Source organism: Diceros bicornis, chromosome 10 (assembly GCF_020826845.1).
Source record: "Diceros bicornis minor isolate mBicDic1 chromosome 10, mDicBic1.mat.cur, whole genome shotgun sequence".
Classification (NCBI taxonomy): domain Eukaryota; kingdom Metazoa; phylum Chordata; class Mammalia; order Perissodactyla; family Rhinocerotidae; genus Diceros; species Diceros bicornis.
In genome coordinates, this window is record NC_080749.1 from 20705181 (window position 1) to 20729447 (window position 24267).

The following is a 24267-nucleotide window of genomic DNA, read 5'->3' on the forward strand; positions in this document are numbered from 1 at the left end:
GAGTTAATTTTTGTGTGTGGTGAAAGAAGATGGTCTGCTTTCATTCTTTTGCAAGTGGCTGTCCAGTTTTCTCAGCACCATTTATTGAAGAGACTTTCCTTTCTCCATTGTATGTTCTTAGCTCCTTGTTGAAGATTAGCTACGCATAGATGTGAGGTTTTATTTCTGGGCTTTCAATTCTGTTCCATTGATCTGTGTGTCTGTTTTTGTACCAGTACCATGCTGTTTTGATTACTGTCACTTTGTAGTATGTTTTGAAGTCAGGGATTGTGATGCCTCCAGCTTTGTTCTTTTTTCTCAAGGTTGCTTTAGTTATTTGGGGTCTTTTGTTGCCCCATATGAATTTTAGTATTCTTTGTTCTATTTCCGTGAAGAATGTCCTTGGGATTCTGATTGGGATTGCATTGACTCTGTAGATTGCTTTAGGTAGTATGGACGTTTTAACTATGTTTATTCTTCGAATCTATGTGCATGGAATATTTTTCCATTTCTTTATGTCATCATTGATTTCACTCAATAATGTCTTATCGTTTTCATTGTATGGGTCTGTCACTTTCTTTGTTAAATTTATTCCTAGATATTTTATTCTTTTTGTTGTAATTATAAATGGGATTGTCTTCTTGAGTTCTCTTTCTATTAGTTCATTGTTGGCATATAGAAATGAAACTGATTTCTGTAAGTTGATTTTGTACTCTTCAACTTTGCTATAGTTGTTGATTATTTCAAATAGTTTTCCAATGGATTCTTTAGGGTTTTCTATATATAAGATCATGTCATCTGCAAACAGCGAGAGTTTCACTTCTTTGTTGCCTATTTTTATTCCTTTTATTCCTTTTTCTTGCCTAATTGCTTTGGCCAAAACCTCCAGTACTATGTTGAATAAGAGTGATGAGAGTGGGCACGCTTGTTTTGTTCCTGTTCTCAGAGGGGTGGCTTTCAGTTTTTCCCCATTGAGTATGATGTTGGCTGTGGGTTTGTCATATATGGCCTTTATTATGTTGAAGTACTTTGCTGCTATACCATTTTATTGAGAGTTTTATCATAAATGGATGTTGGATCTTGTCAAATGCTTTCTCTGTGTCTATTGAGATGATCATGTGGTTTTTATTCCTCATTTTGTTAATGTGGTGTATCACATTGATTTGTGGATGTTGAACCATCCCTGTGTCCTTGGTATAAATTCCACTTGATCATGGTGTATGATCCTTTTAATATATTGCTGTATCTGGTTTGCCAGATTTTGTTGAGGCTTTTTGCATCTATGTTCATGAGGAATATTGGTCTGTAGTTTTCCTTCTTGGTATTGTCCTTGTCTGGCTTTGGTATCAGGGTGATGTTGGCCTCATAGAATGTGTTGGGAAGTGTTCCATGTTCCTCTATTTTTTGGAATAGTTTGAGAAGGATGGGTATTAAATCTTTGAATGTTTGGTAAAATTCTCCAGAGAAGCTGTCTGGTTCTGGACTTGATTTTTGGGGAGGTTTTTGGTTACTGTTTCAATCTCTTTACTTGTGATTGGTCTATTCAGGTTCTCTATTTCTTGATTCAGTTTTTGGGAGGTTGTATGAGTCTAAGAATTTATCAGTTTCTTCTAGATTTTTTTTTTTTTTTTGTGAAGAAGATCAGCCCTGAGCTAACATGCATGCTAATCCTCCTCTTTTTGCTGAGGAGGACCGGCTCTGAGCTAACATCTATTGCCAATCCTCCTCCTTTTTTTTTCCCCCAACCCCCCAGTAGATAGTTGTATGACATAGTTGCACGTCCTTCTAGTTGCACGTCCTTCTAGTTGCTGTATGTGGGATGCGGCCTCAGCATGGCCAGAGAAGCGATGCGTCAGTGCGCGCCTGGGATCTGAACCCGGGCCGCCAGTAGCGGAGCACGTACACTTAATCACTAAGCCACGGGGCCGGCCCTGTTTCTTCTAGATTGTCCCATCTATTGGCATATGGTTTTTCGTAGTATTCTCTTATAATCCTTTGTATTTCTGTGGTATCCATTGTAATTTCTCCTTTTTCATTTCTAATTTCATTTATTTGAGCCTTCTCTCTTTTTTCTTTGGTGAGTCTGGCTAAGGGTTTGTCAATTTCATTTATCTTCTCAAAGAACCAGCTGTTTGTTTCGTGGATCCCTTCTGCTGTTTTTTTTGGTTTCGATTTCATTTATTTCTGCTCTGATTTTATTATTTCCCTCCTTCTGCTGACTTTGGGCTTTGTTTGTTCTTCTTTTTCTAATTCTGTTAGGCATAGTTTGAGGCTGCTTATTTGGGCTTTTTCTTGTTTGTTAAAATGGACCTGTACTGCTATGAGTTTCCCTCTCAGGACCGCTTTTGCTGCATCCCATTGAGTTGGTGTGGTGTATTTTCATTTTCATTTGTCTCCAGATATGATCTGATTTCTCCTTTAATTTCATCAATGATCCATTAGTTGTTCAGTAGCATGTTGTTTAGTCTCTACATCTTTGTCGTCTTCCTGGTTTTTTTCTTGTAGTTGATTTCTACCTTCACGGCATTATGGTTTGAAAAGATGCTTTTTATGATTTCAATCTTCTTAAATTTATAGAGGCATGCCTTGTTTCCCAACATATGGTCTATCCTTGAGAATATTCCATGCACACTTGAGAAGAATGTGTAATTAGCTGTGTCTGGATGGAGTGTTCTCTGTGTATCTGTTAAGTCTGTTTTGTCAGATTTTTCATTTAAGTCCATTATTTCCTTGTTGACTTTCTGTCTGGATGATCTATCCATTGATCCAAGATGGGGGGTTAAGATCCCCTACTATTATTGTGTTGTTGTTAATATCTCCTTTTGGGTTTGTTAATAGTTGCTTTATGTATTTTGGTGCTCCTGTGTTGTGTGCATATATATTTATAAGTGATATGTCTTCTTGGTGGAGTGTCTCTTTTATCATTATATATTGCCCCTCTTTGTCTCGCATTACCTGTTTTACCTTGAAGTCTCCTTTGTCCGATATAAATATGGCAACATCTGCTTTCTTTTGTTTGCCGTTAGCTTGGACTATTGTCTTCCATCCTTTCACTCTGAGCCTGTGTTTATCTTTAGAGTTGAGATGTGTTTCCTGGAGGCAGCATATTGTTGGGTCTTGTTTTTTAATCTATCCCACCACTCTGTGTCTTTTGATTGGAGAGTTCAGTCCATTTACATTTAGGGTAATTATTGATATATGAGGGCTTAGTGTTGCTATTTTATCACCCATTTTCTGGTTCTTTTGCTTTTCGTCCCTTGTTTCAGAGTACCAATTCAGTTTGGTAGTTCTGTATCTCTTAGTTTTCTCTTTATTTATCATGTGTGACTCTGTTCTGATTATTTGGTTAGTGGTTACCATGAGGTTTGTATAAAAAATCTTGTGGATGTGATAGTCCATGTTCTGATGGCCTCTTATTCCCTTAGACTAAGTCAATTGAATCCTTTCCTTTTTTCCTTCTAAGTTATTGTTGTCACGACTTATTCCCTCCTCTGTTGTGAGTTTGTGTTTAAAGTGATGAGGTTATATTTGTTTTTGGTGATTTCCTTCCCTTCATCTTTGGTTTTATAATTGTTTGCTAATCTATTCTGATAGAGAGCTGCAATTTTTCTGGTTTTGTTGACCTCTTTTCCTCCTTGTTCAAAACTTTGTATCCCCTTTCTCTTTTTTTCCTCAGGCATGAGGGCCTTCTTGAGCACTTCTTGTAGTGGGGGTCTTGTGGCAATGAACTCCCTTAGGTTTTCTTTATCAGGGATTATTATTTCTCCATCATATCTGAAGGATATTTTCACTGGATAGAGTATTCTTTCCTGAAAGTTTTTGTCTCTCAGAATTTTGAATATGTCGTTCCATTGTCTCCTAGCCTGTAAAGTTTCTGTCGAGAAATCAGCTGAGAGCCTGATAGGAATTCCTTTGTACTTTTTTTTTTTTGTCCAGCTGCCCTTAATATTTTTTCTTTGTCATTCACTTTTTCCAGCTTTACTACTATATGCCTTGGAGAAGGTCTTTTCAGGTTGATGTATTTAGGAGATCTGTTGATTTCGTTCACTGGTATATCCAGCTTTTTCCCCAGGTTTGGGAAGTTCTCAGCTATTATTTCTTTGAACAAGTTCTCTGCTCCTTTTTCCCTCTCTCCTCCCTCTGGAACACCTATAATCCTTATGTTGGATTTCCTAATGGAGTCGGATATTTCTCGGAGAGTTTCTTCATTTCTTTTCAGTCTTAGTTCTCTTTCCTCCTCCATCTGGAGCATTTCTGCATTGCCGTCCTCAATATTGCTAATTCTTTCCTCCATATTGTCAGCTCTGATGCTTAAGGCTTCCAGATTTGTCTTTATCTCTTCTATTGTGCTTTTCACCTCTAAGATTTCTGATTGGTTTTTCTGTATAGTTTCAGTCTCTTTTGTGAAAAAATTCCTGATTTCATTGCGTTATCTATCTGTATTTTCTTGTATTTCATTGAGCTTTTTTATGATAGACATTTTGAATTCTCTGTCATTGAGGTTGTACATCTCTGTGCTTTCAGGGTTGATTTATGGGTGCTTGTCATTTTCCTTTTGGTCTGGGTATTTAATTTATTTTTGCCTAGTGCCTGTTGGTGTTGACTTATTTTTCCTCATATTGAAAATATCTGGTCTCAGTTTCCTCTTGCCACCACTGGGTGGGGGTCAGAAGCTGTGTATTCGGTGCCCACCTCGATCTACGGGTGCTCTGGTTGGCCTGCAGCTGAGCTGAAGCGTGGCTGAGTGGAGGCTGCTGGAGCACAGGAACGGCTGGAGCTGGAGCGTGGGAACAGCTGGGACTGGAGCACAGCTAGCCCGAAGCAGCTGCAGCTCAGGCACGGTGAGCCGAAGAAGCCGGAACTAGAGCATGGCTGAGCTTCAGTGTGGCTGAGCGGAAGCAGCTGGAGTGCCGGAACAGCTAGAACTGGAGTGTGGCTGGGCTGAAGTAGCTGGCAGCAAATCAGCTGAAGGCTGAGTGTGGCCAAGCTGAAGCAGCTGGCACCGGGGCGTGGTTGAGTCGATGGAGCTGGGGGTGGGGCACAGTCAAGCGGATGCAGCTGTGGCTGGGGCGTGGTTGAGCTGATGCAGCTGGGGCCATGGCATGGGTGAACCGGAGCCGCTGGGGCCAAGGTGCTGGGGCGCTGGAGCCGCTGGGGCGCCGCCACTGCTAGTGCCAGGGCTCTGGGGAGCCGCTGCCTCTGGGGCTGGGGCGTGGGCATGCCGCTGCTGCTGGCACTGGGGCTGGAGCCGAGCTGAAGTGCTGCTGAGCTGAGGCTGCAGGGCATCCGTGCTGAAGCGCCGGGCGGGCGGGTTGTGGTGGTGGGGAGCTTACTTTCCCCTCCCCGATCCCAGAGGTTTCTCACTTCACTGTCACTCTGCTCTCTTGTAGGGCTAGCTTGTCAAAAGTACCTTCGCCACAGTTGTGCTCCCTCCGTAGGGCTATTCCCCACAGGCTGTGAGGGATCTTGGAGAGTGTGTTTTCCCATGGAGGGCCGCCCCTTCCCCCGCCTCAGAGCCGTGTGGTCTCAGTCTCAGGGTCACAGAGCTTGGGGAAGGAAGGGAGCTCTTTTTACCTCTTTCCACTTCCTCTGGGGCTTCCAGCACCTCAGCTTTCAGGTGTATGGTGGCGTGGGTGCCTCACACGTCGCTTGTGTTGTGTGAATAACTTCTCTTGGAATATGAATGTCCTTTTTGTTATGTCTTAGAGGTGGAGAGTTCAGTGGGGGAAGCTCACTCCGCCATGATGCTGATGTCCTATTTGATCTTAAAGATCAGAAGGCCAACAACCAAATTTATGAGAATTATTCGAAAATTAGGCATATTAAAAGTAGATGTCTTTTATTAAGCAAACATTTTTAACATTTACTGAGATAACCAAGGATAAACATGATCCCTGCCTCAGTAAGCTTTGGGATTAGTAGGGGGACACATGAGGGAACAGCTGGCAACACTGTTGATAAATGCTGTCAGAGAGGGTGCCCCTTTTTCAGACAGATTAAGTCAGGAAAGTGTTTCCAGAATAGGTGACACTATGCCTGAAGCCTAAAGGACAAGTGATAATAAGCCAGGTGAAGTTAGGTAAAAAGATATTCAAGGCAGAAGAAGAGCATTCCTAGAGGTGATGATGTTTAAAACAAGAATTTGAAATCTGCAAGTAGTTTGGTAAGCCTGGAGTATAGCAGCAGACAGTTGAGAATGGCAAAAGATGAGAAGGTATCTGTGTATTTTAGGCCTAATCTGAACTGGGCATCTTAAAAAGATTTCATAATGTTCTCATAGTTCTGTTTTTTTAATAGATTTTTTTATTGTAATTGTTAAAAATTAAACTTTTTATAGTTTTCACAGTTTTCAAGGCTATGAATTACTCGCCATGCTTCTTAGCAACTGAAGAATAACATACCAAGAAGTTTTCACCTATAAACATTTCCTTTTTTTAAATTAAAGTGAATACTAAAGCAATGACATTGAAAATTTGAAAACTATTATCTAAAATATTCATTTATACATATAAAAGCTAGCATAGATTGACCCTATCAGAATGAAATAAAATTAATACATGATTAACTTACATTTTCAAATCAAGCTTTAGAAAATAGAGTTTTGACATTCATGTCAAATACTCAATTTTGATAGTTAAGTTTATCAACCTATATCTATTTTGATATCTTGTAGGTTCAGTTTGACTTTTTAAAGAGTATTTTGTAAAACTGGTCTTTAAAAGGCATATGGCATGATCAGTTTTTATGTTCTAGGCAAGGTAATTGATCTTAATGATGTGGTTTGTTGGATGCTTATCTCCACCTCCTTATATGTCTGTTCTTTAATACCTTCTAATGGCTAGTTCCTGAACCCATCGTTAGAGATTTATTCCCTTGATTAATTGTTATTCCTTGTAATAAAATAAATAGCCTTGGAAATGACACAGACATTAGCCTTACCAGACGTTTATGCCCACGTGTAAATTCATGAGATCCTTCCTGAGCAGAAGTTTTAATAAGAAGGTGTGGTAGGCAGGATAATGAGCCTCTCTACTTCCTAAAAATACCCACATCCTAAAACCTGTGAAGATAGGTTACCGTAGCAAGAAGGAATCAAGGGAGCAGATGGAATTAGGCTTTCTAATCAACTGACCTTAAGATAGAGATATTTATCCTGGATTATCTGGGTTGGCCCAGTGTAATCACAAGAGTTCTTAAAAGTGGAAGAAAGAGGCAGAAGAGAGTCAGTGTCAGAGTGATGCGATGTGAGAAGAACTTGGCCCACTGTTCCTGGATTTGAAGATGGAATGTGGCGAAGAGCCAAGGAATGAGGGTAGCCTCTAGAAACTGGGGAAGGCAAGGAATGTATTCTTCCTTGGAGCCCCCAAAAAGAACACAGCCTTGCTGACAACTTGATTTTAGCCTGGTGAGACTTGTGTCAGATTTCTGACCTATAGAACTATAAGATAATAAATTTTGTGTGTTTTAAGCCACCAAGTTTGTGGTAATTTGTTAAAGCAGCAATATGAAAATAATACAGAAAGTGAGAGCATAAATGCTCCATGCCTGGGGAGGCTCTACTGAAATTGGAAAAGTACACTGCAAGTACAGCTGGATTTAACTGAGGACACATTTTGTCTCTATGGTTTTGCCTTTGTCTAGCCTATTCTTTGGGCCTTTCAGCTTCAGTCATACTTTATTGGTCATCACAACAGAATAGCAGCAACAACATAAGTAACAGTTTACAAACAATCTTGTAAACTGTGTAGTTGAATAATTATGATGGCTTTAAAAAATATTTAATGTATTTTTTTGCTGGTCATATAAAGAGATAACATGTAAACAGGCCTGATAGTTTTAAGAGAATGGTATTATAGCCCTAAGGACCTGTAAAATGTTCTTATTCTTTCAAAAGTAAATGTTCAGATGACTTCTGGTAATGGCAACATGAAGTAGTTGGCAATTCTCCTCTGCAAAAAACAAAAGGTATGAAACTGGAAAAAATTTCAAAACCATTTTAGGGCACTGGAAATTAACCAGAGGCAGACACCACATTGAGAAGCATTTATTCTTGAAAAACTGCTCGAGTTTCAGGTAAGAATAGAGGGAGCCTCTGGCCCTTTTACCTATGGCTGTTTCTGTTACTGCCCCTCTCCTCCCCAGTCTTTGCTGGTGAGAACTGTAACTTTCCAGTCTAGGCTGGCCATGAAAACCATCAGCTCTGCTGGCAGATGGGCAGACTTGATTCTGGGTGGAGGGCAAAAACCTGTGACTTTGCCAATTAAAAGTAGCAGCTTGATTGAGAACGAGTAGGGAAAACCTGTACCTTTGCTAGGCCAAGGTTGCAGTTCTGGTTCAAGGTGAATGGTGGATTAGTCAGAAACTTAGCAGGGAGATCCTGTATGAGAGCCATAGAAGAGCTGGATACACTGTGTACACATCCCTGTATGATAGGGAAACTACACGTGTGGATGGGAGATGCAGGAGAGCCCAAACTTGAGAACTGGTCACAGCTTTCAGTACTCTCCCCAACCCCCCCACATAGATTAATCAGCAAAAGATGAAAGCCTTATGGGCTCAGGTGTTTGAGCAAATTATTTGTGCCCAGATTATTGGCTGAACCACTAAGCCATACAGACAAGGGGTAGCCCCTAGGGAGCCAGGCTAAAAAGTAAAAATAAAATGACTGAATAGAGGCATCAGTAGCTTGAACACATTGGGGGAGACAGATTGCATAGTTTAAGTCTGGGCAAGATACTAAATACAAACAAGCAAAAAAGAAACTAACAACCCTCAGAAAAGTTAAAACAAGAACTGGTTTTGCTACGATATATTATCTAAATGTAGTTTTCAACCACAAATTACTAGATATACAAGATCACTCAGGGACGTGTGACCCATACGCAAGTAGAATAAAACAGTAGAAATGGACTTTTAGTGGGCTCAGATGTTGGATTTAGCATTAACTTCAAAACAGTTATTATAAGCAAGTTCAAAGAGTTAAGGGAAGTGTATTCCAAGAATTAAAAATAGACTAATAAGTCAAGTAGGAAATCTCAATAGATAGAAACTATAATAAAGAACCAAATGGAAATCCTCAGAGTTGAAAAGTATAATTGAAATAAACTTTCACCAGCTAAGCTCAAAAGCAGATCTGAGGTGGTAGAAAAAAGTGTTGGTGGATTTGAAAGATTAATAGAAATTATCCAGTCCAAGGAACAGAAAGAAAAAAGATTAGAGAAAAATGAACAGAACTTCAGAGATCTGTGGGTCAGTATCAGGTGTTCCAAAGCATACATATAAATGGAGTCCCAGGTGAAGAGACAGAAAGAGGCAGGAAAAAAAAATATTTAAAGAAATAATGGCTGAAAACTTCTCAGATTTGGTGAAAAAAACATTTGCTTAGGGACCCAGGAATCTGAATGAACCCCAAGTAGGATATATTCTAAGAGAACCACACCTAGATATATTATAGTCACCTTATTGAAACCCAGAGACAAAGAGAGTCTTGAAAGCAGCAAGAGAAAAATGACTCATCACGTACAAGAGGACAATACTATTTGCTGACTTCTCATCAAAAGCAGTGGAGATCAGAGGGCAGTGCAGTGACATATTCAGAGTGCGGAAAGAAAATACTGTCAACCTTGAATTCTATTTCCAGCAAAACTCTTTCAAAAATAAAGGTGAAATAGCAACTTTGTCATATAAACAAAGACCGAGAGAATTCATTGCAAACAGTACCTACTTTACAGGTGGTATTAAAAGAAACGTGATAACTTGGATCCACAGGAACAGTGAAGAGCATTGGAAACACTCTAGTAAATACAAAACATATATTCTCTTAATTAAAAAAAAACATCGCTTAAGCAATAATTATAGCATTGTATTGTTGAGTTTATAACATGTAACATATATATGACGTGATAATATTGTACAAGGGAAGAGGGGAGGGAGTGGGGCTATACTGTGTAAAATTGCTAGATTGTACCAGAATTAACCTTAGTAGATTGTAAGTTAAAGACACAGATTGTAATATCCGAGGATTGCTGGGGAGAAATAATTTTTAAAAGCAATTGTTTATTTAAGAACCTCCATTTTCTCAGGTATTTTTGTAGATGCTAGGTATTTAAATATGTCCAAGAAAGGGATTTTTCTTCGTTTATCACTACCATTTTTGGTGGTCCAGTATTTTATGTATATATTCTTTATACTATTTGAAGAGGCTGTGAATATCATTTCTTTCTCAAGTAATACATGTAAGAGTTGTAAAATGATAGTATTCAAAGTAAGTGGCAAGGTTTTATCATTTTCCTATGCAAGATTAACAACAGATGTATTACACATTCGTTATTTGTTGTTGCTTCCAGTCTTTATTGGAGCAAGAAAGAAGAATGTGACTTAAAACAAAGTAGACAAAAATTGGGGCTGGCCCCATGAACTAGTGGTTAAGTTCAGCACACTCCACTTGGGTGGCCCAGGTTTGCTTCTCGGGCGCAGACCTAAACCACTCGTTGGCGGCCGTGCTGTGGCGGGGACACACATACGAAATAGAGGAAGATTGGCACAGGTGTTAGCTCAGGGCGAATCTTCCTCAGCAAAAAGAGGAAGATTGGCAACAGATGTTAGCTCAGGGCAAATCTTCCTCAGGAAAAAAAAAAAGACAAAAATGAATGTTTGATTGTGTTGTCTTTCTCAGTTGGAGGTTGTGATGCTAAGCAAATTTATATTTAAATTTAATGTTTAGTATACATATGTAATCTATTAGATAAAACAGTTCTATTATTAAAAAATGCCATAGTGGGATTTTTATTTGTGTTGATACATTTGAGCTCCTAATAAGTTTAGATTGCTAGACTAAAACTTGTAGGAAATATAAAGATTTATTAATGAATCTCATTATCTTATCACACTCCCCATTCACCTTTCTCATTCTCTCCCCCCCCCCCCCATTTCCACACACACAAAGAGGAGGCTAAAACATCTCATACTTCTTAATTTTGACAACCAAGCAGGAAATCATGGGAAATATGGGATATATCCATCTGGATATCTTTTTATGAGTATGTGAGTTATTTGTATATGTATTTTTGTGTTTTTGATTTGGGAATTTTCTTTCGTAAATGAGATTTTACTATACATATTGTTCTGATATATATTCATTTTTTTCTCAGCGTTTCATGATATCCTTTATGTCAGTGAATTTAGATAAATCTTTTTTTTTTAATGACCAAATATTCCATAGTGGGGGGGAGTACTGTAATTATTTGCCCATTACTCTGTTGAAGGATATTTAGGTTGTTTCTAGTTTTTCACAAGCTATTATAATTAACATTATTGTACATATATCTTTGTGCATTTATATGAATGTTTTTGTAGCATAGATATAAAGATTATAGATTTAATTAATTCAAAGTTTCTGAATTTTAAATATAATATATTCTGCCTTTTTGCCTTCTAAAAATGTTTTAAAAATTTATACCACTGCCTGTGGCATATCCCGAACTCTTGCCAACACTGCATCTTATCAGTATTTTATATTTTTTGCCAATTTAATAGGTTAACAGTGATAACTTGTTTTAATTTTTATTTTCCTAGTCACTAGTGAGATTGAACATCTTTTAATAGAATTATTAGCTGTTCATATTTCTTATTCTTTAAAATATGTGTTAGTTTTGCTCATTTATTAGTTTTTTGTTTTTTTTTTGTTTTTTTTTTTTTTTTGTGAGGAGATCAGCCCTGAGCTAACATCCGCCAATCCTCCTCTTTTTTTGCTGAGGAAGACGGCCCTGGGCTAACATCTGTGCCCATCTTCCTCCACTTTATATGGGACGCCGCCACAGCATGGCTCACCAAGCAGTGCGTCGGTGCGCGCCCGGGATCCGAACCAGCGAACCCCGGGCCGCCGCAGCGGAGCGCGCGCACTTAACCGCTTGCGCCACCAGGCCGGCCCCTAGTTTTAGTTTTTTTTATTGTGGTAAAACATACATAACAAAATCTACCATTTTAACCATTTAAAAAATTAAAATTAAAGTACATTCACATTTTTGTGCAACTGTAACTGCTATCCATCTCCAGAACTTTTTCATCATCCCATATTGAAATTCTGTTCCCATTAAACAATAACTCCTGATTCCTTCCTCTCCCAGGCACTGGCAGCAACCATTGTACTTTCTGTGTCTAATATTGACTGTTCTACGTATCTCATATAAGTGGAATCATACAATGTTTATACTTTTGTGACTGGCTTATTTCACTTAACATAATGTCTTCAAGGTTTATCTATGCTGTAGCATGTATCAGAATTTCTTTTCTTTTTAAGGCTGGGTAATATTTCATTTTATGTATACACCACATTTTGTTTATCCATTCATCTTTTGATAGACATTTGGGTGTTTCCACCTTTTGGCTATTGTGGATAATGCTGCTGTGGACATGGGTGTTCAAATAATCTCTTTGAGTCCCTACTTTTAATTCTTTCAAGTATATGCCCAGATGTGGAATTGCTAGTTAAATTTTTGAAGAACCACTGTACTGTTTTCCAGCTATCTTGTTTTACATTCCCACCAGTCATGCTCAAGGGTTCTAATTTCTCCATATCCTTGCCGGCACTTGTTTTCTGTTTGTTTTGTTTTTTATAATAGCCATCCTAATGGGTGTGAATTGGTATCTCATTGTGGTTTTGACTTACATTTCCCTCATAATTAGCGATGTTGACCACATCTTTTCATGTGCTTATTTGCCATTTGTATGTCTTCTTTGGAGTAAAGTCTGTTCAAGTCCTTTGTCCACTTTAAAATCTGGTTGCTTGTTTTTTTGTTGTTGTTTTTTGCTAATTTTTTAAAGCCCTTACTTAATGTTTGTTTACTTGATGAAGGTATGGTGTCAGGGTGGAAAGATCTGGTATGGAGAGTAAATCAATGACTTATATTGATCTTTTAAAGGTAATAGTAATAAGAAGAAAAATACATTAGAATTCAGAGAAGAGAACATGCTTAACAGGGGTGATGGTAGTATTTGAGGTAAATCTTCAAAAAAAGAATTCATCAAGATTTGGATATTTAGTGGTGGCAATAGAATGGGAGGGGGACATTCCAGGTAGAGGAAACAAAGACGTAGAAGATAGGATTTTATTGCAAATAAATAGAAAGCAGTTCGGTTTGGCTTATTTGTTGTTAATGGAAGTATACACTGGCACAGTTTGTGTATGTGTGGAGAGGGAGGAGGTAGTCTGGCAACAGCTATCAATGCTAAAGATACAGATGTTATTTTTTCCAGCAATTTAACTTCTAGGAATTTATCCCACAGGTAATACTTGTAGAAACAGACAATTGCAGTATTGTTGCAACAGCATAAAACTGGAAACAAAGTGCTCATCCATAGAGGAGTAGTCTTTGAAAAGAAGATACAGAAAGTATATATAGTGTGATCTTATTTGAGGATAGCATGGGTACATGGACAGACAGAATGTTTCTGGAAGAAGAACCAAGAAACTGTTGACAGTGGTTTCACTCTGATGAAGGGGATGGTATGGGAAATGTTCACTTGTTTTGTTTTCCTTCTTCCGAGGACTTTAAAAATAGAGAAAAGAGGGGCTGGCCCCATGGCACAGTGATTAAGTTCACGCACTCTGCTTTGGCAGCCTGGGATTCATGCATTTGGATCCCAGGCGAGGACCTACACCACTCATGAAGCCATGCTGTGCTGGCGACCCACATACAAAATAGAGGAAGATTGGCAAGAGGTGTTAGCGCAGGGCCAATCTTCCTCACCAAAAAAAAAAAAGAAAAAAGAAAACTGTATTTTTAAAGACCTTTAGAGCTTAAAATTCACACTTTTGGGTTCCTTCCAGTATTTGATGCTGCTTCTACATAACTAATTTTGATTTCAGAGGTAGGAGGGTGGAGGCGAGGTGAGAAGATGAAATAAATTTTTGTCATCTAAGCAATAAACAAATTATGGGTTGGTCTTTTTTAAATTTTTAATCTTTATTTAATCTTTATTTACTGCTCTTTGGGGGATTTCTTGAGGCAGATGTTCATAAAAATAAGCATTCATAACTCTTTACATATCCAAAGTTAAAATGAATTGGCAAGTGAGTAATGCCTTTCATAAATTATTTTCTTTATTTAAAAAAGTTATTAAATAAAAATAACATTGAGGAGTGAATAGGACAGGAATTTTCAATAGGCAAGATCACCAACTTGACCTTACATTTTTGTAAAGTTTGGCTGCAAATTTATGGTTTTTGAAGGACTTGACAACTAAATGAGAAGTTTTCATTATTGTAAGATATCATAGCAAAAGTAAGCTATTTTCTGATAATTTTATGACTCCTATCTAATATGTGTTATTGAGTAGAACAACACAAGAATTCCTTAATTAAGATGCATAAGTAAACCATGTTTTCACTTTTAGACAGCACAAGTACATCATGGCTGATAGTTATTTTCCTGCCATTTAGGGAATCTGTCAAACTATCTTTCTACATTAGTGGACTTAATGTTATCAGTTAATTAAAGCAAGATTTCAGTGCTAGCTTTCATCTTTTATCTTGGAAACTTAAATTTTAAGGTAAAACTGTTATTTAATGTTTTTTCCTTTATGATTTTAGAAAATTGCTTCTAATTTGTAAAGAATAGAAGGGAAATAGTAAGTGAACGATGGACGTGTTTCACTAAAGGAAGGAAATTCAGGTTGTTGTAGGTTCAGTTGCCATTTAAAAAAAAAAAAGAAACCCCTGTTGTTCAAACCACTTGTTAAATTTTCTTCAGGGAAATTTTTTCATGTTTTTCAAATAATGGTTTTTTTTTGTATTCTGAAGTGTTTTCCTGTTTAGTGGCAGTGATTCTTTTTTTTAAGGTATGGACTGCGAGAGTTCGTGGTGATTGCCCCTGCTGCAAACAAGGATGTTGTTCTCAGTGAATCTAAATGCAATCTTCTCCTGAGTTCTGTGTCTATTGCTTTGGGAAACACTGGCTGGTAGGTGGGCATTTTGAAAAACCTGGACAATGAGTTAAAAACTATTTTTAATTGTAATTTATGAAGGAAAATGGTTAATGATAGGTTTTTGATTATAATTAGGATTAGTACTTGTATGTTATTATATTGGAATATGGTATATAAGGACAAACTCAACAAAACCTTATGGAGAGCGTTTCTAAAGGGAAACTTCTGAAATATTCAACAAACATTTGAAATGAAGAGTAAATTGTACTATTTTTGTGCTTTGCTTCCAAATGTTTAGTTTATTTAAATTCTGTTACAAAATCTAATTTTAAAACTTGTAGACAGAGCATTGCCTTGTTCAACCTCAGCTGGGAACATGTGTGTTAGTTGAGTCAAATATTTTGCTGTTCTGCTCATGTCTGCAAATGACAGTGAAAGTGCTGCAAGTATTGATTTTGGGGTTACAAATAAATTTTAGAGAGTAGGCTAATTTGCAAATAGGGAAATCTGTGAATTATTGTGAGGATCGACTGTATCTTTAAATGATAAAGTAACAAATATTTCACCACTGATGTTGGTTTAATTTGTATTGTTTAATACCTGTGAATCAAGTTTTATTATGAGTCAAATCTGTGAATTATTGTGAGGATCGACTGTATCTTTAAATGCTAAAGTAACAAATATTTCACCACTAATGTTGGTTTAATTTGTATTGTTTAATACCTGTGAATCAAGTTTTATTATGAGTTTGAAAAGGCTAATATGATAAGATTGCTTTCATTCAAGAACATTTTCATTTTGCTTTTTTATGACTTTCAGCCATTTTCAAACAATTTTCTGACTACAAAGGGCTGCTAGGTGATAGTTTACTCAGTTTATTAGTATAAGGAGAAAAGGAACCAAGAGTGTCTTTGTTATAAATATAAGTCTGTGGAGTGTTCTTTGTTTAGTACTTTTAAATATTTGAGATTAAAATATAACAGTGGAAAACTTTGAGATTTAGGAGTTATTCCGTGTTTACTGAACTTACAGTCTATCCCTGTTTAATTATGTCCTACAGCCAGGTACCACTCTTTGTGCAAATTCATCACAAATGGCGAAGAATGTATGTGGGAGAATGTCAGGGTCCTGGTGTCCGAACTGATTTTGAAATGGTTCATCTTCGAAAAGTGCCAAATCAGTACACTCATTTATCAGGTCTGCTGGATATCTTCAAATCAAAGATTGTGAGTTCGCATTGATATTGTCAGTCTTATCTGGGATCCAGATAAAAATAGCAATTTGGTAATTTTATTGAGTATGTAGAAACATTTTTCTATAATATTGGTAATGTAATTACTTGGAAGAAAGATGTAATTGACTACATAAATTACTATGTATGTTTAAAGAAACAAAGTATCCAATTAGATTTTTAGTGTACTAATACTAAAGAGTAAACTAATTTTGTTTGTTTAGTTTGTCAACATTTGTCTACTGTGTTCTCTCTTTCTACTCTTTCTCCACTAATAGTAATATTAGTAATTACTGATAGTGCCAACTTCCCCAGGTGAGTGGGCTTCAGGTAGCTGCTTGTTTGGGGCTTTGACTATGAGCTCCTTGAGGTCCGAACTCTTGGGATTCTGAGTTGCCTTTCCTTTTGTTGCAAATCTTCATTTGATTTGATTTTTAAGATTGATCTGGCTTATATTCGGTGACTAAGAGCAGTAAGGCTAAATGAGATGCTCAATATATCCTTGATGTTCTATATCACAGAGATAGGGAGGACTTGCCTGTGCTACTCGGGGAAAAATTAGGGTTTAAGTTGAGGAGCTCTTTGTTTGTTTTTTTGTTTTTTTTTTGTAAGGAAGATCAGCCCTGAGCTAACATCCATGCCAGTCCTCCTCTTTTTGCTGAGGAAGACTGGCCCTGAGCTAACATCCGTGCCGCCACAGCATGGCCTGACAAGTGGTGTGTCAGTATGCGCCCGGGAGCTGAACCCGGGTCGCCAGCAGCAGAGCGTGCACACTTAACCGCTACGCCACGGGGCCAGCCCGAGGAGCTCTTTGTGAATATCTCTAGAAAAGAGAGCAAAGCCAGATAAGCAAGTGGTGGAGCAGATCCCCTACTTAGAGAAATAATCCCCTTGAATGCTTAAGTTGACTCGCATCTCACTGAAGTGATCAAACTTGATTAACAAACTGATATCAGTTATCTCCTGGTATGATACATTGAATAGGATATATCATCACCTGTGTTGCCATTCCTGCCAGAAATGTTTAACATAAATCAAAACATGAGGAAACAATTGCATATTTCCAAAATGAGCCATATTTTGCAAAGTAACTGGCCTAGATTCTTCAAAAATGTCAATATCATGTGAGGCAAAACAAAGATTGGGAGCTGTTTAGATTAAAGGAGGCTAAAGTGACATAACAGCTAAATGCAATGTGTGATCCTTGATTGGATCCTTGATCAAAACAAAATAGCCATAAAGGACATGGTTGGGACAATTTCAATATGGACTATATTAGAAAGTAGTATCAATGTTAAATTTCTTGAATATGATAATTGTTTTATGGTTGCATAGGATAATGTACTTGTTCCTAGGTGTTACATGCTCAAGTATTTAGGGGTGAATTGTCATGATGCCTACAACTTACTTTCAAAGGTTCATCCAAAAAAAATGTCTTCATATATATATGATGTGTGTGTGTGTGTATCAAAATGTTAATAATTGGTGAACTTGGTGAAAGTCACATGGGTGTTCGTTATACTAGTTTTGCAACCTTTCCAAAGGTTTGCAAATTTTAAAAAGGAAAAAAAAATGAGAAAAAAATGCTGAAATTTCTTTTTCTTTTCTTTTTTTTTTGGTGAAGAAGATTGGACCTGAGCTAACATCTGTTGCCAATCTTTCCCTTTTTGCTTGAGGAAGATTGTCACTGAGCTAACATCTGTGCCAGTCTTCCTCTGTTTTATATGTGGGATGCCACCACAGCATGGCTTGATGAGCGGTGTGTAGGTGCACGCCTAGGATCTGAACCTGCGAGCCCCAGGCCACTGAAGTGGAGCACGCAAACTTAACCGCTACACCACCAGGCTGGCCCCTGAAATTTCTTTTTTAATGGGTATTGCTTGTTAGAAAGAGATTTAGGATTATAACTTAATTTCTTCTTCTTTTTTGTTTTTAATTTTTTGTTTATTGCAGTAACATTGGTTTATAACATTGTATAAATTTCAGATGTACATCATTATACTTCTGTTTCTGCATAGATTACATCATGTTCACCACCCAAATACTAATTACAACCCATCACCACACACATGTGCCTAATTATCCCTTTCGCCCTCCTCCCTCCCCCTTCCCCCCTTCCCCTCTGGTAACCACCAATCCAGTCTCTGTCTCTATGTGTTTGTTTGCTGTTGTTATTATCTACTACTTAATGAGGGAGATCATATGGTATTTGACCTTCTCCTTCTGACTTATTTCACTTTGCATAATACCCTCAATGTCCATCCATGTTGTCACAAATGGCTGGATTTCATCGTTTCTTATGGCTAAGTAGTATTCCATTGTGTATATATACCACATCTTCTTTATCCATTCGTCCCTTGATGGGCACTTAGGTTGCTTCCAAGTCTTGGCTATTGTGAATAACGCAGCAATGAACACAGGGGTACATTATCTTTACACATTGGTGTTTTCAAGTTCTTTGGATAAATACCCAGCAGTGGAATAGCTGGATCATGTGGTAGTTTTATCCTTAATTTTTTGAGGACTCTCCATACTGTTTTCCATAGTGGCTGCACCAGTTTGCACTCCCACCAGCAGTGTATGAGAGTAGAACTTAATTTCTTAAAAATATGTTTTCAGTGTTGAGGGCCTAAAACGGGTAGTGGTAGGATTATCACCACCCACATAAAATCCATTTGACGTTAAAAAAAAAGTAATGCATGTACCAGGTTAAGAAATTTAAGTACAGTAAAAGCTTCCTTTTACCCATCTGTTCTTCTCCTCAAAATAACTATTGTTAGCAATTTCTTTTGATTATCTCCATTAAAAAATCATAAAAGCATATATTTTAGAGAGTTCCATGCGTGTATGTAACTTTTTTCCAGAAACTTTCTGGGCTTTGAAATGCCTTAAGTACTGCTTCATTCTACATGTGGTGTTTTGAAAAATTTTTGGAAAAGACAAGTGTGTGTTGATTTCTGCCCTGTTAGTTTTCCTTTGCTCTCACCAGAAGTCTTTGATTATATTTAATTTTTTTAGATCAAATTTCTGGTCAGATGCAAATATGAATATTTTATTTTTTCTTCTTAAAGAATTTTAGCATTATTTTTATGGATCTTTTATGTCACTTGTTTATGTAGCTCAGCTTCTCTTTACTGAAACTAGGGAGCACCTTGATCTGTGGAGCCTGACTTAGATTATGACTGTTTGCTAATTGTACTTTAAAAAAAAAAGTGTTCATCATATCGTCTGTCAGAACTTTCACAAAACTCACTCATCTAGATATGAAACATCTCTCAAAATTGATTCACTAAGAGTTGAACTTAGACTAATTGAGACCTGGTTTGTGGACTAATTTAGACCTGGTTTGTGTACTTTAGAGGTTTTTACATAGTTAAAGCTACCTAATATGTGACTCTCCTGTTACTTTTTAAAGATATCTTTATAAAAATTACTCTTTAATATCTACTTGAAGTGTTACGGGGCATTCACCCTTCACTGGCAGTTTATTTTATTTTCACATACATCAGATTATTAGAAAAGACTTCCTTTTTGGGAGGAGGGAGGAGCAGTTGTGCCCTTTGGAGTCACATAACATTTAAGTTTAAATCCTCTTCTGCCATAATCCTCTAAATATTTGAAAACTTTCTCATACCGTAGTCTTGTCTTTTTCCATTTAGACATTCTTCATTCTTTCAGATGTTCTTTATATGTTACGGTTTTACATTCTGGTTGTTGATTTGGATATTTGTCTCTTTTAGAATTACATTTCTTCATGTTTTGGGGAAATTTTGTTTACAGGCTCATTTTGTTTTGAAGGCTCTGTTTAAAATTGTTAACTTTCCTTCCCATCCTCTCTAGTGGTTTTATAATGTTGTGGTTGCTCCCTACCTGCAGAGTATTTCAGAAACAGGTCTTAAAATGGTGTTTGGAGCGTCTTGCTCTGTGGTGATATTGCAGGTATTGCATATCTATCTAGTCTTGGAATCAGTGGATTGCTTGATCAGGAGAAGGCTCCCCCCTGCCCCTCAATAACTCTCCTCAGCCCTGTAGCTTCCAACAAAGCCACTGTACCAAGCAGGAGTGCCCTGCCCAGTGTCTGCCTTAAGCAGAGAGTCTTGCAGTGCCCTCACTCAGGGCGGAGTACCTTTGGTTCCATTTAATGCAGTCTGTAACCCTAGACTGTCACTGCTTTCTTCCGCGCCTGAAACTCAGCAGGTGTGTGCGTTGAGCTTCACTTAAGACTTTGGGTTTTCTGTATCTTTTCTAGGGCCCGCAAAGATATTTATATATGTTTGATCCTAGCTCTTTCTTTTTGGTTATCTCTTTCTGTATTCATCCACATTGCTCTGTGACTGGAGCAGAGGTTATGTGTCAAAGCAACCTTCTTATGGTTTCTAGACCATTTGTACCTTATTATGGGTGAATTCTCATTCCATATCTAGACCTGACTAAAAACTTGATTATTCCTAAATGGCTAGAATTTTACCTTGCTTGTCTGGGACACAGCAGCCCAAAACTGAATTATCTTCTTTTTGGCAGTCAGCTTACATTGTGACTTTAGATTGAGTTTGTATTGAGTTAAAGCTACTAGTGACATTTATAAATGCTGCTGCTGAGCTAAATGTCTCATACCTTCTGATCAGAATATCAGCAACACCTGGAAACTGGTTAGATATGCAGAATACTATTAAATCTACATTTCACAAGCTCCCTAGGTGATTCTTATGCATATTTAAGTCCTATTTCACATTAATGTAGGTTAACCATTTTTAAGGAAAGGTCAGATCCTAGGATTTTTGGATGATATTAATTTTTATGATTTTTAATGACTATAAAAATAAATCTAAATTTTTTAACTGATTTATTAATATAAACTATCTTGCATGAGTGACCATTTGTCTTAGTCTAAACTTCTGGTTAAATATTCAAGACTGGCTTTAATTTGAGTTCATTTCATTTAAAAGAGAGAAAAGACATTATCTCCCCAAACCTACTCTTATACTTTTATAATAGTTTTACCGTATTTAAAAAATGAATCACATTTTTCTCACATTTAGTATGACTGAAGAGAATAGTAAGAAATTATATTTGTATAACTAAAATTGTATAAGATATTTTGAGAGAGCATTTTGCTTAATAGAATTTAATATCTTGTTTCCAGGTAGCGGTTTAAACAGCTTTATTTTAATGTAATTTGCTCCTTGGCATTGTTTTTAAAACCCTTTTTTTAAAGCTACACAATTATTGTCTTTGCATTTATTTCCTAGGGATGTCCTTTAACTCCATTGCCTCCAGTTAGTATTGCTATTCGATTTACCTATGTACTTCAGGATTGGCAGCAGTATTTTTGGCCTCAGCAACCTCCAGGTGAGATAATTTAGAACTATATTTAACTTACTGAATATAAATGGAAAAGAAAATATGTTCAGAAATTAAAAATGTTTAATAGTGCATTTCAAGTGTTTCAAATTTGAAATATTTGTAATTCATTCTAAATTTAATATTGCTGATTTCATTGCCTTTATCATGTTTTTCTTCTTAAAAAAAACTCTGTAGGTTGTTCTAGAGCTAGTAATTACTCTGTATTTGATGATCTGTCTTTGAAAGCTAATATTTATAAAGCATCTCCCTGCTGTGGAACATCATGTGCTGTGAATTCGTGTGTAGTGAATGATTAAAATGTCTGTTTTTATTTATTTATTTTGTGAGGAAGATCAGCCCTGAGCTAACATCCGTCGCCAATCCTCCTCTTTTTGCTGAGGAAGACTGGACCTGGGCTAACATCCGTGCCCATCTTCCTCCACTTTATACGGGACACCGCCACAGCATGGCTTGATTAGCGGTACGTTGGTGCACATCCGGGATCCGAACCCGGGCCGCCACAGCAGAGCATGCACACTTAACCGCTACGCCACTGGGCCCGGGCCCAAAATGTCTGTTTTTAGAATATAAGAGAAGCCACTCTCGTAAATTGAGAACAGACATGCAGAGAATCTTATAGAGAGTAGAGTTTGAAGAAGAGTGCTAAATAAGGAAAGCAGAAAAGAAAAAAATCTGTATGTACACATATACTTAATGATGGGAAGAGTTGTAGAATATTTTACTTTAACTTGTATTTGATAAAAATGTAATTAAAATCAATTTACCTGCTTAGCCATTGATACATTGATTCATTTAACAATCATTAATTATTAGCCTATTATAGGCCAGGCTGTGTCAGGGACACAGATGTGAACAAGACATTACCTAAGGTCTAGGAAAGCTCAGCCTGGTGGACATACAGCCTAATTTAGTGAGGTTTTGGTTCCTGGGTGTTTCTCTCACAAGTGTAATTATATTCGAGTATGTCTAATCAGAAATTTAATTTAAACTTATAGGTAATTACAAAGATTTTACTAGCCTGAAAACATTTTTCAGTTTACCTTTCTCAAAGAGAAATAAATTAGAATAAAATAATATTGTTTGCTGTTTATTTTTGTTCTGCGTAGTTGGTTATTTATAGGATTACAAATAATAAACTGGTAGTCTTGGGATGATATTTAAATTAGCGTAGTACAGGGGCCGGCCCTGTGGCTTAGTGGTTGGGTGCGCGTGCTCCGCTGCTGGCGGCCCGGGTTTGGATCCCGGGCGCGCACCGACATACCACTTGTCCGGCCATGCTGAGGTGGCGTCCCACATACAGCAACTAGAAAGATGTGCAACTATGACATACAACTATCTACTGGGGCTTTGGGGAGAAAAAGGGGAAAAAAAAGGAGGAGGATTGGCAATAGATGTTGGCTCAGGGCCGGTCTTCCTCAGCAAAAAGAGGAGGATTGGCATGGATGTTAGCTCAGGGCTGATCTTCCTCACACACACAAAAAAAATTAGTGTAGTACATCCTTAGCTTTTGGTGGTTATATATACTACTACTATTTTATTTTATGTACCACTGAATAATTTGAAACTCTATAGTAAAAGAACTGCATCTAAACTACAGCAAAGGGAAGTAAAAGCTAAGCTGAGATTTATGTTAGAAGAAAGACTCAAATATTTTCGTAATTTTAGTTCCCAGACAACAGTACCCCCTAGACAATATTTAGTCGACTTCTAGTTAGAAGTTTTGATTCCTATCTTCCTTTTCCTTTTTTTAAAGGCCACACTATTATTAGTCAATTTACAGGTTTCCCAAGGTGGTGTGGTGGTTGATCTAAGAAGCAGCCCAGGAGCCAGAATCTCAGCATTATAATTTTGATTGCCAATAAGGCCTTTGTCAATGTTCTATTGGCAAATTTTTTTTAATAGGGATCAAAATATTAGCCTTCTTCCTCAGTGGATTGAAGGCTATATAAATTTTTAATATTTGGGATTAAACATGTAATATGGGCCAGACACTGTGCTTAGCATTATTTATATTATTTCATGTAATTTTCATTGACCTATGAGACAGGTATTATTATCTTTCTTGGAGAACGTAAGTATCTTAGAAGACAGGTAACTGGCCCAAGGTCACATGGTCACCAAGTGATAAAGTTCACATTCAGATACTGGTCAAACTCCAAATCCCATGGTCTTTTCATTCCACGATGTTGCTTCTCAACTTTTAATTCAGTTAAATTAAATTAAAAGTACAGCTAAGGTCTGATAATAATTAACTTACTAATTTACAAAATGCGCTTATTAAAAATTTTGAAGCTCTTAAATATTCATCTCTTGTAATAAAGCTAGTCATTGTAATCTTTATTATTGTAAGCATTCTTTAGTTAGAAAAATGGAATGAATTGACTTGAGAAAATTTACTGAATTAAGTAATTGAGCCATATTTAAAGACTAATTTTAATAATTTAGTTAGAGTGTAGATAATTGTCAAACATGATTTTAGCAAACCTGGGGAATGTTCATAACTCGGCAGTAGACTTTAATTTTAGGAATTCCCAGTGTAGTGTGAATAATTAAAAACGAGCGTACGTATTATTTCGAAGAGAAATAAATCCTTTTGATGTCTTTTAGACATGTTTATTATTTCTTCAAGAGAGATAGAACTAAGGGGAATGATTTACCCTTTAAATTTTCCTCTAATGTCGGATACCATTCATAATGGAAAGGAAATACTTTGCTAAACTTTAAATATTTCCGTGTATTATCAACTGAAATATAATTTTATTAATGAT

At 37.0% G+C, this 24267-nt stretch overlaps 1 protein-coding gene across 1 annotated transcript in view; it reads left to right on the plus strand.

Moving 5' to 3' along the window:
* Positions 1-24267, plus strand: part of RAB3GAP1 (RAB3 GTPase activating protein catalytic subunit 1) — a 109865-nt gene that overhangs the window by 37324 nt on the left and 48274 nt on the right. Inside the window, exons 6-8 of the mRNA XM_058548869.1 lie at positions 14818-14937; positions 15965-16130; positions 21385-21484. Coding sequence (XP_058404852.1) covers positions 14818-14937; positions 15965-16130; positions 21385-21484 — 386 coding nt within the window. The remainder of the gene's footprint in view (positions 1-14817; positions 14938-15964; positions 16131-21384; positions 21485-24267) is intronic.